The sequence below is a fragment of the Frankliniella occidentalis genome, unplaced genomic scaffold (genome assembly GCF_000697945.3).
Source record: "Frankliniella occidentalis isolate FOCC.00 unplaced genomic scaffold, Focc_3.1 Scaffold48, whole genome shotgun sequence".
NCBI lineage: Eukaryota > Metazoa > Arthropoda > Insecta > Thysanoptera > Thripidae > Frankliniella > Frankliniella occidentalis.
This window is the reverse complement of record NW_026267178.1, coordinates 275,732-286,283: the sequence shown is the minus strand read 5'-3', so window position 1 is coordinate 286,283 and position 10,552 is coordinate 275,732. Positions and strand designations below refer to the sequence as shown.

Here is a 10,552-nt window from a genome sequence, read left to right as displayed (position 1 = left end):
CCCCCCCTCCTTTTCCACACCTGGCCGGCCAGCGGGGACTGAGACTGAGAATGTGTGCGTCCAATGTCGTCACGGATGGCAGGAATACCGGGATACACACGCACACGCACACACACACACACACACACACACACCTTCTACACCCCCTCATGCACGCGCACACACACACACACCACTCAGCCCTTCGAAGCCCCGCCCAGCCCTCAGACCGCACGCAACGAGCGAGCATTGGAAAGAGGGAGATGACGAGGAGAGGAAGGAAAAGAAGAAGCCCTATTTTGTGTGCGCCGGTGTTTCGGGCTGCGCTTGCTTTACAGGGGTTTCTCGGTATCATTCCCACTTCCCGGGCCTGAGCTCGTGTGGGTGGACCCTCTGCTTCGAGGGGCTTCCGATCTTTTGGGCTTCAACTTCAATGAGGGTTTCAACGACGTCGTCGGGTTTATCGACTACTCGCCGAGCTGCGCCGAGCGTCCAGGAGGTGGGCGTATAGACGATTGTAGGTGCCCATACCACCGGTTCCTACCGAATGATTTGACCCGGCCCCTTGGTCTGGATTTATGGTATTGAACAGCAGCAGGGGATCGTGCGCGAGGAGGAGGCAAAGTAAGACTGCGGGAGACACGCCCCTTCCTTCCCCGGGGCGGTGCGGGCGGAGCCGAGCCCCGGGGGCCCCCGGCGGCGCGGTGCGGCGCACGCTGGGCGCACGGCCACGGCTGGCAAGGCCGGCCGGGGCTCAAGTCCGGGCCCTACAGGGGGCATCATGATTCTTTCTTTAATTAAAAAGACTCTGCTCGAGGCAACGACTGCCGTGCATTCCTCGCGGCGCACAGTCCGGGCCCTCACCTTTGACCGGACGTGCCGGAAAGCAGTCGGATATCCAGAGCGCGCGCGCGGGTGCCGCGGGCATTGTCCAAGCTCGCATCGTTGCCAACAACAAGGGCGTAACTCTTCCGCGAGGGGGGCGTGAGATTCAAATGTTCGCGCCAGCGGGACGCCCTCGCTGACCCCATATGCGCGGCCGCGGTGTACTACACGGCGGCGGCCGTATGGAGGAAAGCGCGGCCGCCGTTCCCACCCACCGCCACCCGCCCTGCTCCGCCCCGCACACCTATGTCCAGCGCGGGCCCATTCAAAGGGCGTTAGCTCCGCGGCAGGCCAGACTTTCACGGTCCATACGGAGAATACGGGGAAGACGAGCCGCCGGAGTAACTCCAGTTAGTTTTCCCCCGATTCCCTAATTGGTCTAATTTCGACGTCCGCTGGCCGAGCATTGGGCTTGTGGAGGAGAGGGGCGCATGGGGGCCCGGGGGGGGGGGGGCATGGGCTGGAACAAACGTCTAAGTCCGCTGACTGCGCCTCTGTCTCTGTCGCGCTCTTGCATCCTTCCCCATGGCGAGTGGAAGCGAGGCGAGCTGCTCGCAGTAATGCCCGGCTTGCTCCCGATTGGAGGCCGGCCCGCCGCCGCGCCGCCGCCGCCGCCCCCACAGACGGGCAGAAAAAAATTAAATGACGAGGCGAGTCGGCGACGGCTGGGGAGTTAGTGAGGGGGGCTCTTGCCTGCACTTTGCAAACATGTAGCGCCGCCAATTTAGCAGTTGTTTGGTCCTGCCCCCTGCCCCAATAAGCCCTCCCTCCTCCCCCGTCCCATGAGAAGACGAATGGCAGCGCTCAATGTTCAGCAGAAAGCGATTAAGTCTGCACCACGGTCCGTGGTCCGTGGTCCGTGGTTCTGCACCAATTTGAAGTTGAACACCGACAAGTGTCAAAAGTAAACAGTGCTGTGCGAGGAATGCGGGTCGGGTGCCTTTGGAGTATTTGGATAAACAACTTACTCAGGGAGCAACGCGATGCAGGTGGCGCCTGTTGGCCGAGGCGCCGCCGCCCCATGGTGGAGAGCGGATCCAATCCTGGGAGAGCCAGGCCAGCGCCAGCCGGGCAGGTTCATGTCATCTGCATTAATGCTCTAGTTCATCTCTAAGGCGGGGTGGGGTAACAACAGAGCGGCCGCGGCGCGGGAGAGTTGTGTTTACACAAATAAGGCCGCTGACTGAGCATGTGAACCCGCTGCTCCTGGCTGCCGCTCAGCCGGGGGGGAGGGGGGGGGGGTGACTTTACCTTAATGTCCTGAGTCTTTATCACCTTATCATTCCGCGCCCCTTGGGTTCGCGCGGTGGGCGGGTACCCACCACCACTATCACCACCACCACGAGGCACAAACGGCACCTCACACACATCACCAACAGCTAGCTTCACCACTCACCAGCAGAGCAGAGGGTCGGCGCTGATCAGTATAGTGATGAGTTTTAATCCTCAGCTACGGCGCACAGCAAAAGAATCCTTTGGCCTGTGGCGTGCCATCCTGGTCGCGGGACGGGTCAAACCGCATCGCGCACCGGGTTGGACTTGAGCCAAAGAGGCTCTTACCAAAAGTGATCCACTGTGAACAATTTTCATTGAGGGATGCGCACGACGAAATCGTCAAGGGGCTTGCACTGGGGTGTGTCAAATGTGTCACGGGACCGCCCAATCCAACTGACGAAAAATATCCCAGCGCAGCACCCGATACTCGCACTCTGAATCCCGGACTGAGCACACACCTGCTTGCGCTCGCCTTCCGTTACGGTTGCCGGCTGACGGGCGACTGGAGAGAGAGAATGGAATGGATGGAGTGAAGACGCAGACGCTCCTCTACCCCCGACGCCTGGAGGGGGGCCGTGGGGCGTGTTGTGTTGGGCGTTTGGGAGGGCTAGCCTGGGCCTGTTCCTGCCACCGGGCCGGCAGGGCGGCAGACAGGCCGGACCGAACGCAAGGGGAGGAAGGGATGGGTGGGTGGGTTAGCGTTAGCAGTAGACTGACTCCGCACGGGCCTTTACGCACCTCCGTCCTTGTCGCACTCATGATGAACGGCCATCGGGTGGGAGAGAGAAACACCCCTTGAGCGCTGTGCAGAATCAGTCTGCAGCCTTTAATGCAGGGCGCATGTCATAAATATACGCAGCACGATGCGATCACGATGGTGCGGAGAGAGGGCTGCGCTCACTCTGAGCAGCCTCGCTCCACTTCCCTTGATGTGTTCAATTACACGGATTTTTGCTCTTGCGTCTCTTATTCTCTTCATCGACAACTCATTCAAAGCGGACCACATCATTTTAAGACTTTCATTATAGGATGTGTATAAAACCTACAGAATAATAGTCATAATATTTCCTTTTGTCATTATTTAATTACTGATGCAATTCTGAAACATTGTTAAAAATAGCATAGACCCAATAAATTTCGGTAATTAGCCAAACCGACAGATTTACAATGTACATTTCAACACAACCACTCTTGGACAGTCGTTCCGTAAGATTCAGACTTTGAAATCTTGCTTACAGGGCAATATATAGCAGTGTGCCAATTGCCACTTAATGATTGATTAGCAAAGGCAATAACATACATACTATATATATTTGATATGTTACAGAGAAAGAAATACAGTAAACAAAACGACAGGAGGAAACAAGTCTTAGAAGTTTTCAGTACCAACTGATTTTACCTTCAAATTTTTATAACTCTAGGCGACACAAGCAGCAAAATAAGCTATCACAAGACAAGACAAATTTTTGATAATAAAATGTCAAATGAAAGTGTTGCAACCCCAACAGTAATGATGGTGCTATAAAATTGCTTCTGAGGTGATATTCTTAAATAAGGAAACTTGAAGAAGTAAAAGAAGTTTGAAACATGCAACACACAGAAGGAATGGCAAGAGTCTCCCACAATTCTATGATTGTTTTTGAATGTTTCCAACAATAATGTCTTAAATGGGCAGCTGGCTGAATCAAAACTCTCAGACAATTGAATGGAAACACATTTAAATCATAGTTTAAAAGGTGAGCAGAATCTTCACTGACTAGCACACCATATTCAAGCTAAAATTTGTTTTTAAAGACAAATGCAATAAAAAGCCCAGGACAGAATACAAGCAATAAAAAACAAAACTGCACAGAAACGATCTAGTGAAAAGCTTTGTACACTATAATCATGGCATTTTCAAAACAATAACTGAGAAAACAAAATGCAATCTACTAAACTTAAACAACCACCAACATATTTAAACAATATAACATAAAACCCAAGCTTCACAGCAAATCAATGTTTTTCATCTGTGATGAATCTATTAGGGATTGTTGCTCACTCTTCTGTTACATAGCTGAGATAACCAATAACACTGAGATAGAATTAACTGTCAGGGCAGTTATACGCAAATTGTACAAAGCAATTGTAAGAAAAAAATAACATTTTTCAAAGAAAGGGGTTTAGAAACATAGATTAAAGCTTCAAATTGTAGGAATTACAAGAAATTAAAAAAATAAAAATGAGAGTTAAGAAAGATAGGCAAAATCAAATCAAACATAAGAAAACTTGAATTTCTATACCTAAACTTAACAGATTGCACACAAAAAGTTAAAACCGAACACCCAAAACACACATACTAAACAAAAAGACAAGCACAAAATTTCTTGTATTTGTTATGTAAAGGAGAGCAATGATCCTAACATATTCTCCACAGATTGTAGAGCTAAAGTAAAGTATCTGACACATCTATCAGAATGTTGCCAGTTTCAGGTTCAATAAAGTTCTATAAACAATACTGCTTATGCAGAGGCAATCATCTTACCAATAAACTCAAGGCATAATAATAATTTTTAGTATGGGATACATTTTGATGAAACCAATATCTAAAGTTCTAAAGTGTCAATATTGGAGTGCATTTAATACATTTTAGTAGGTTCTTAAAGTTTGCAACTAAAGCAAAGGAGAAAAAGAAAAATTCTACAGATCACACTTTATACTCCTATGCAAATATGCAATCTTTTTTCACAAAACAATAAATAAAAAAAAAAAACAGGAAAAATATATTGCACATAACTGTCCTTAAACCTACGAAGTTTGCACCAAGTCTAAATTGCATTAGTAGGTACGCTTCACACCTGCTATGGAATGGCATGCTTCTTCATTTATTTACAAGAACACTGCTAACATTCAAGATTAAGCACATTACATTAAGACTGCAATATGTACATAAATTGCACAGCACAAAAATAAATTTTCACCCTTTGAATCCTCAATAATGATAAGCAACCTTAGCTGATAAGATAATATAATCTGCCTCAAGCATAAAATAAAAACTCTAGCAAGAGGGAGTATGAGCATTTGTTCATCACTTTACCAAAGCTTATTAAATGATACTATTAAACCAAATTTTCCACATGACACGTTAAAAAATGGAGCACTTTATTACAAGAAATTATGCAGTTGACAGGACAAATTATCATCTGACCATGAGTACACACCACACCTCAAAATTTCAATTTTTTTTCCCTTTGTACCACATGGTATGGTTACTTTCTGTGATCATGAAGCTGCCACAGTGTTTTATGAACTTGTCTACCAAGCAACAATGCTTTTGAGCTTTACCAAACAGGAGAAAGTATAATGCTTTCCTAACCTTGGTCAACAAACTAAAGGGCATGAATGAAGATCACACACATCGCTTCTAGGTAACTGATCATCTAGTGAAGCTTAGCACACAACTGACAAACCAATAGCAAAAATCTGGCCCAAACTCATGAGATTAAATGAAACTTTATTACAAGAGCTATTATCTATCAAGTTAACCATGACAAAAAAAGAAAAAAGAAAAAAAAAACAGTTTGAAAATAAGATCAAAAGCAAAATAGGGTAAGAATAAAGTGCTGTGTTAACACCCAAAGAATCTTTGTCAGGCTAGTGAAACAACACAAACAGATTTTCAACCAAGGAGTACCAGCTCCAGCTCATCCAAAACTATTGAAATATAAATATTATCGAAGGCAAGCAATTTCGTAAAAGCTCAACAAATATACAGCCCATGAATTTAGAAAAAATAAACTTTTGAAAGCGTACTGTTCTTAGAATTGGCCCATCCACAATAAATAAGTAACGAAGATTCAGTCCTTAACATGTAATTTTTCACATCTTTTGATCTGGTCTATGTTCAGAAAAATGCTTGAATCTAGGGATTGCCACACTAAGAAACACAGATAACAGTTAGCACTTTAGTTAGTAATAATAACAATTTAGAGCATTATAGAAAATAAATTGGCCATTGAAATCAGTCTTAATGGGAGCCTCTCCATATGATTGGAATATTTGGAAGGTTATCATTATTAAAGCTGAAAGGTCAGAAATGAACAAAGCACAATATTACAATTTCAGCATTGAGGACTTCAATAACACAGTATCACAGTTCCTTACTCTTAACAACAGAAACAAAGGTCCTGATGAATTGAGCAAAACAAAACAAAAGGAAAGACCAAAGACATGTACACTCACATGCCAACACAAGGAAAGCGATATTGGGATGGTGAGATGGAGGAAGATATCCTCTATGTTACAGTCCTAACAAAATTTAATACCCGAGCATCCACAAGTAAGAAATAAAGGAGTGGTCCTCGTCTCACTGCTTTGAAGATTACAGCAATACAAATACACCCAGAGAGAAATCGAATTATGGCTAGAGAATAAATATATAACTAATGTCTCTTCTTCACATTACATATTTTAAGATAATATTCAATAAATATAATTTTCTTCTAATTAGCCAAAAGCTCCTAAAATACACACCCCATGCACACACACAAAAAAATCCTTAGTGAACTCAGCCTTATACTTTAACTTTCATGTTCATGTACTTGAGATCCATATACTAGGCAAGTAAATTACTCATTTTTTAAAAACTTCTTTAGATATGTGACATAGGAGTCAATCATATGCTGACAAAACACACATATTTATAGAATTCAGTAACATGCTAGAAGCAAATGGCCAGAATAAAAATGGGTCAATGACTTGTTTGTAGATGCTTTATCTCAAGAAGTCGCTCACACCACCTCACCATTTTCACGGAAAGTTACATAAACATAATCTGTTGCCCCTCTGTTGTTCAACCATTGCTCGTAACAACAAACTCTTAGAACAATAAATAAAAAAGGTGAGGGTGAGAAATAAAAGTAACAATATAGTCATATTGCACCACAGGAGTCACAGCGTTTTTTGGCCTGAAATGGCTTGGGGGCACCCTGGATCAATATTGCCAAAATAAGTATTCCAGAGCACAGCCACTCAAATTGAGGACAAAAAGTCCCTCAATTTTGCAAGATGATAAAATTCTTCAAGAACCATTTATTCCTTGCGCACCTTTTTCTTTCCCTTCTTTGCGGTTTTCTCAGTCCAGACATCTGTAACCATCAATAAAGTAAGCCATAGTACTTTTCACATGCTAAATCAATGTTGCATTCTAATATAGTTCACAAACCTCCAAGCTCATCAAAAACTGCGCCATCCACTTTGTTATCCTGTACAGCAACCTTGCCTGCACAAATAGAGAAGTATTAATGCATTGTAAATGTGCAAAAATGAGGGTCTTTGAAAAAGACAGGAAGTGTAAATGTACCTTCATCTTTAATAGCAGACTTTTCACTTTCAATGAAAGAAGCAGATTCTGCTGGTTTCTTTTTCTTTTCCTTTTTCTCCTCTACCTTGAACTCAGGTTGAGGCTCTGGTTCTGCTGGTTTCTTTTTCTTTTCTTTTTTCTCCTCTGTCTTGAACTCAGATGGTTGAGGCTCTGGTTCTACAACTTTAGCAGGAGCAGCTTTCTTTTCAGGGCTATGAACATAGAAATTTTAGGAAACATTGAACACATGCAACTTTTTTGAACCAAAAGGAGACAGTTAGGTTTCAAATGAATAACAATAGATCTGTCTAATCACCTTTTTGAGTTGTCTTTTGTCAAGGGAGCCTTTTTAGGGCTGTCATTGGGGATGTCTTTGACGGCTGCTGCCTTCTCTACAACTGGAGCGGGAGCCTTGTCCTTGGAGACCTTTGGAGATGTCTCCTTTACTTCAACTACTACCTTTTCCTTAATTCCTTTAGGCGAGGAATCCTTCACTTCAACAGCTGGTGTTGTCTTTTCAGCTTCAACTGCTTTCTTTCCCTTCTTTTCTTTTGTTGGAGAAGTGGACGTACTTTTCTCTAAATAAAAAACACAGACTATCAATAATGGAGAAGAAAAATTAAGTTATGATCTAATGAATGGAACTCAAAAGAAAATAAATACCTTTATCATCCTGAATAACTGGAGGTGTACCCTTCCTATTTTTCTTACCGACTTGTTCCCAGCCTGAAATTACATAGAGAATACAACAGTGCCACATTTCACTTATAAAAAATCTGATATGCTGCAGGTGCCAATTACTTACCATCACCATCATCTACCTTCTCTTGCTTTTTGGCTTTTTTCTGGGCTTCCTGTGTAGATTTCTTGGGGGTAGTCTGTTTAGGAGCAGTTGTTGATGGCTTCTTATTAGAGGCTACCTTTTCCTTCTGCTGTTGGGGAGCAGGTTCCTTCTTCTTGGTCTGTTCCTTTTGAACTTCCTTGGGTTGTTGCTTGGGGGTTTGCTTTGAGGTCTTGGGAGACTCAACTTCAGCACTGGGTTTAGTCGTTTTATCTTTCACTGATGTAGCATGGCCATTTGATTGGGATTTCTGGAAAAGGAAAGGTTGTAGGTGTAATACATTCGGGTCAATCACTTAAACCAAAATTTCAATAAAGCCTAACATTAATTAATCAAAATTAACCATCTCTCTGCATTCGTGCATTTTTTAAATGTACCTCAGGAATGAGAGAACTAAATATCTGAAAAGGCAACAGCCTGTTTTGTCATTATCGGTGTCGAGTCTTAAATATATGACGGGTTGCCAATAATTCATGGCTGTAGTTGTGAACAAAGGACTAGACGATTTATTTTTAGAATGGCTGAATAATATATTTGACTGGGCAGACAAATAAATATGGAGCACCAACCGGGCAGAAAATAACCCACTTAGAGATGAACATAAGGATGAAGAAGACTCAACATCTGAGTGGCTGGAGCTCACATACCATTCACAATCAAAGGTGAATTAGAGTATTTAAAGGTAAAAGGGGTGAATTAGTTCTTATAATGTACCTTGTCCTTCAGCTTGCGCTTCTTGCCAGCTGGTTTCCGGTCGTCGTTTGCAAAGGAAAGTTGATCAAAAGGTGGTTCTTCGGCGGATTTGAAACCGAAAACAAACACTAGGATAGCACAGCTTATCACTAATGCGACGATTCCCGCAGGAAATGCGTATGGGGTGCTGACAACTTCTCGTATCAAATCCATATTGTTCAATGAAGGAGAGCTATTCCGAGCATTCGCTACAAGTCTTCAACGACAACAGCTCTGCTAAAGCAGGACCAGGTGATCTACAAATGTTGATGACGCGTTGGTGACGTAGCAGCCAGCAGAAAAAGTTGATGGGGGCGTTCCACTTGGGTGTCTTTAGTCAGTCATTCAGCCATATGACCGAAGAGACCACTCGGAACTGGAACTGACTAACTCTTTGACAGGGCGGTGTAATCAAATTGTTTCGTTGGCGATGAAAAACGAGCGGCTCCCACCACACCGACACCGAAGTCGCGTCTCGAGACTATTCGCACTCAAAGTGGTGGTGGGGGAAGTGGTGTGGAAAGCAACGTGGTTAGTGTGGCGTATGGAAAATAGCAATGTAGGATACAACAAGACTTCGGTGTGAAATGAATAAAATGTCGTTGCAAATGTCAAATTGTTAAATGTTCACTTTGAAGAGTGCCAGCGGCTAAAAATAAATAACGGTCTCCTCTGAAATATCATTTTTAAGGGTTCCATGAGGTTTTGTTCCCTGAATGAAAGACAAACAGTAGCACGATTTTGCTCTGAATAGCTACATAACCCCATTAGTGTCAACTATAAATAAGTTAGTTAAAGAAATTTCAAGGGAGCAGTATATTTCAGTGAATTCACATTTTCTGCAGTATAGTCTATTATTCAAAGACGAAAAAGAAATGCTGAAGAGGGGCCGTGTCCCTGGGTTTATCTTAAAAGGCTTCACAGCCAAGCTGACGGTGGCAAGCAGAAAGCCAGGCATAATTTGAACATGATTTGTTAAAATGCGGCGAAAGTGCCACACGACGTCAAAAAGTACTCGAACTGAACCCCCCACGAAATTTAACTGTTTGTTCAATCTCACATTCGGTTCAGACCAACACTTCGTAGATTTCAACATATTTCCCTTTTTTTACAATTTTTTAAATTTTTAAATTTTAACAATTGCAGTCGATGAGGGCTGTTATAAATTGACATTCTGCCAAATTTGGGTCAAAAAATATAAATACTCCTTAAGAAAACCCCAAAAAATGCCGTCCCAAATGGGTCATTTTGGCGTCTTTAAACGCGATTTACTCAAAAACTATGGACTTTACAGGATATTCTCTTAGACAAAAAGTTTTTGAAATCAAAAGTCCATTCGAATGAGCCCTAAATCTTCAAACTCCGTCCAGTGGTTCTCAAAATCCGTTTTCTGACGCGCACTCAGGCCGCCCCCATGCCCAGTGCACATCCTTCCCTCGACTTGAAAGACCAAAAGTGACATTTTGATGAAACTCGGGAACGCTTCAGAATTTCATCAT

At 43.5% G+C, this 10,552-nt stretch overlaps 2 protein-coding genes across 2 annotated transcripts in view; both read right to left on the bottom strand.

The window, feature by feature from the left end:
* The window catches only part of LOC113209650 (uncharacterized), a 50,609-nt gene extending 47,911 nt beyond the window's left edge, over nucleotides 1–2,698 (bottom strand). Inside the window, exon 1 of the mRNA XM_052267252.1 lies at nucleotides 2,261–2,698. The gene's annotated coding sequence lies outside the window, so the exon portion shown is untranslated. The remainder of the gene's footprint in view (nucleotides 1–2,260) is intronic.
* A 505-nt stretch (nucleotides 2,699–3,203) lies between these two features.
* On the bottom strand, nucleotides 3,204–9,341 carry LOC113209620 (neurofilament heavy polypeptide). Its single transcript, XM_026427257.2, has 7 exons — nucleotides 9,036–9,341; nucleotides 8,286–8,571; nucleotides 8,144–8,206; nucleotides 7,797–8,058; nucleotides 7,481–7,692; nucleotides 7,343–7,399; nucleotides 3,204–7,265 (listed from the first exon to the last, which is right to left on the bottom strand). Exons 1-7 carry the CDS (start codon nucleotides 9,225–9,227, stop codon nucleotides 7,210–7,212), a joined length of 1,128 nt encoding a protein of 375 aa, XP_026283042.1. The 5' UTR covers nucleotides 9,228–9,341; the 3' UTR covers nucleotides 3,204–7,209.
* Between the last annotated feature and the right edge of the window lie 1,211 nt (nucleotides 9,342–10,552).

What these genes read in the sequence shown, in the direction of transcription:
- LOC113209620 (XM_026427257.2), bottom strand. Translation starts at nt 9,227, where the DNA reads ATGGATTTGATACGAGAAGTTGTCAGCACCCCATACGCATTTCCTGCG. An exon ending in AGCGCAAGCTGAAGGACAAG is followed by an intron (nt 8,572 to 9,035) that starts GTACATTATAAG and finishes TTCCTTTTCCAG; the next exon opens with AAATCCCAATCAAATGGCCA. An exon ending in GAAGGTAGATGATGGTGATG is followed by an intron (nt 8,207 to 8,285) that starts GTAAGTAATTGG and finishes ATGTAATTTCAG; the next exon opens with GCTGGGAACAAGTCGGTAAG.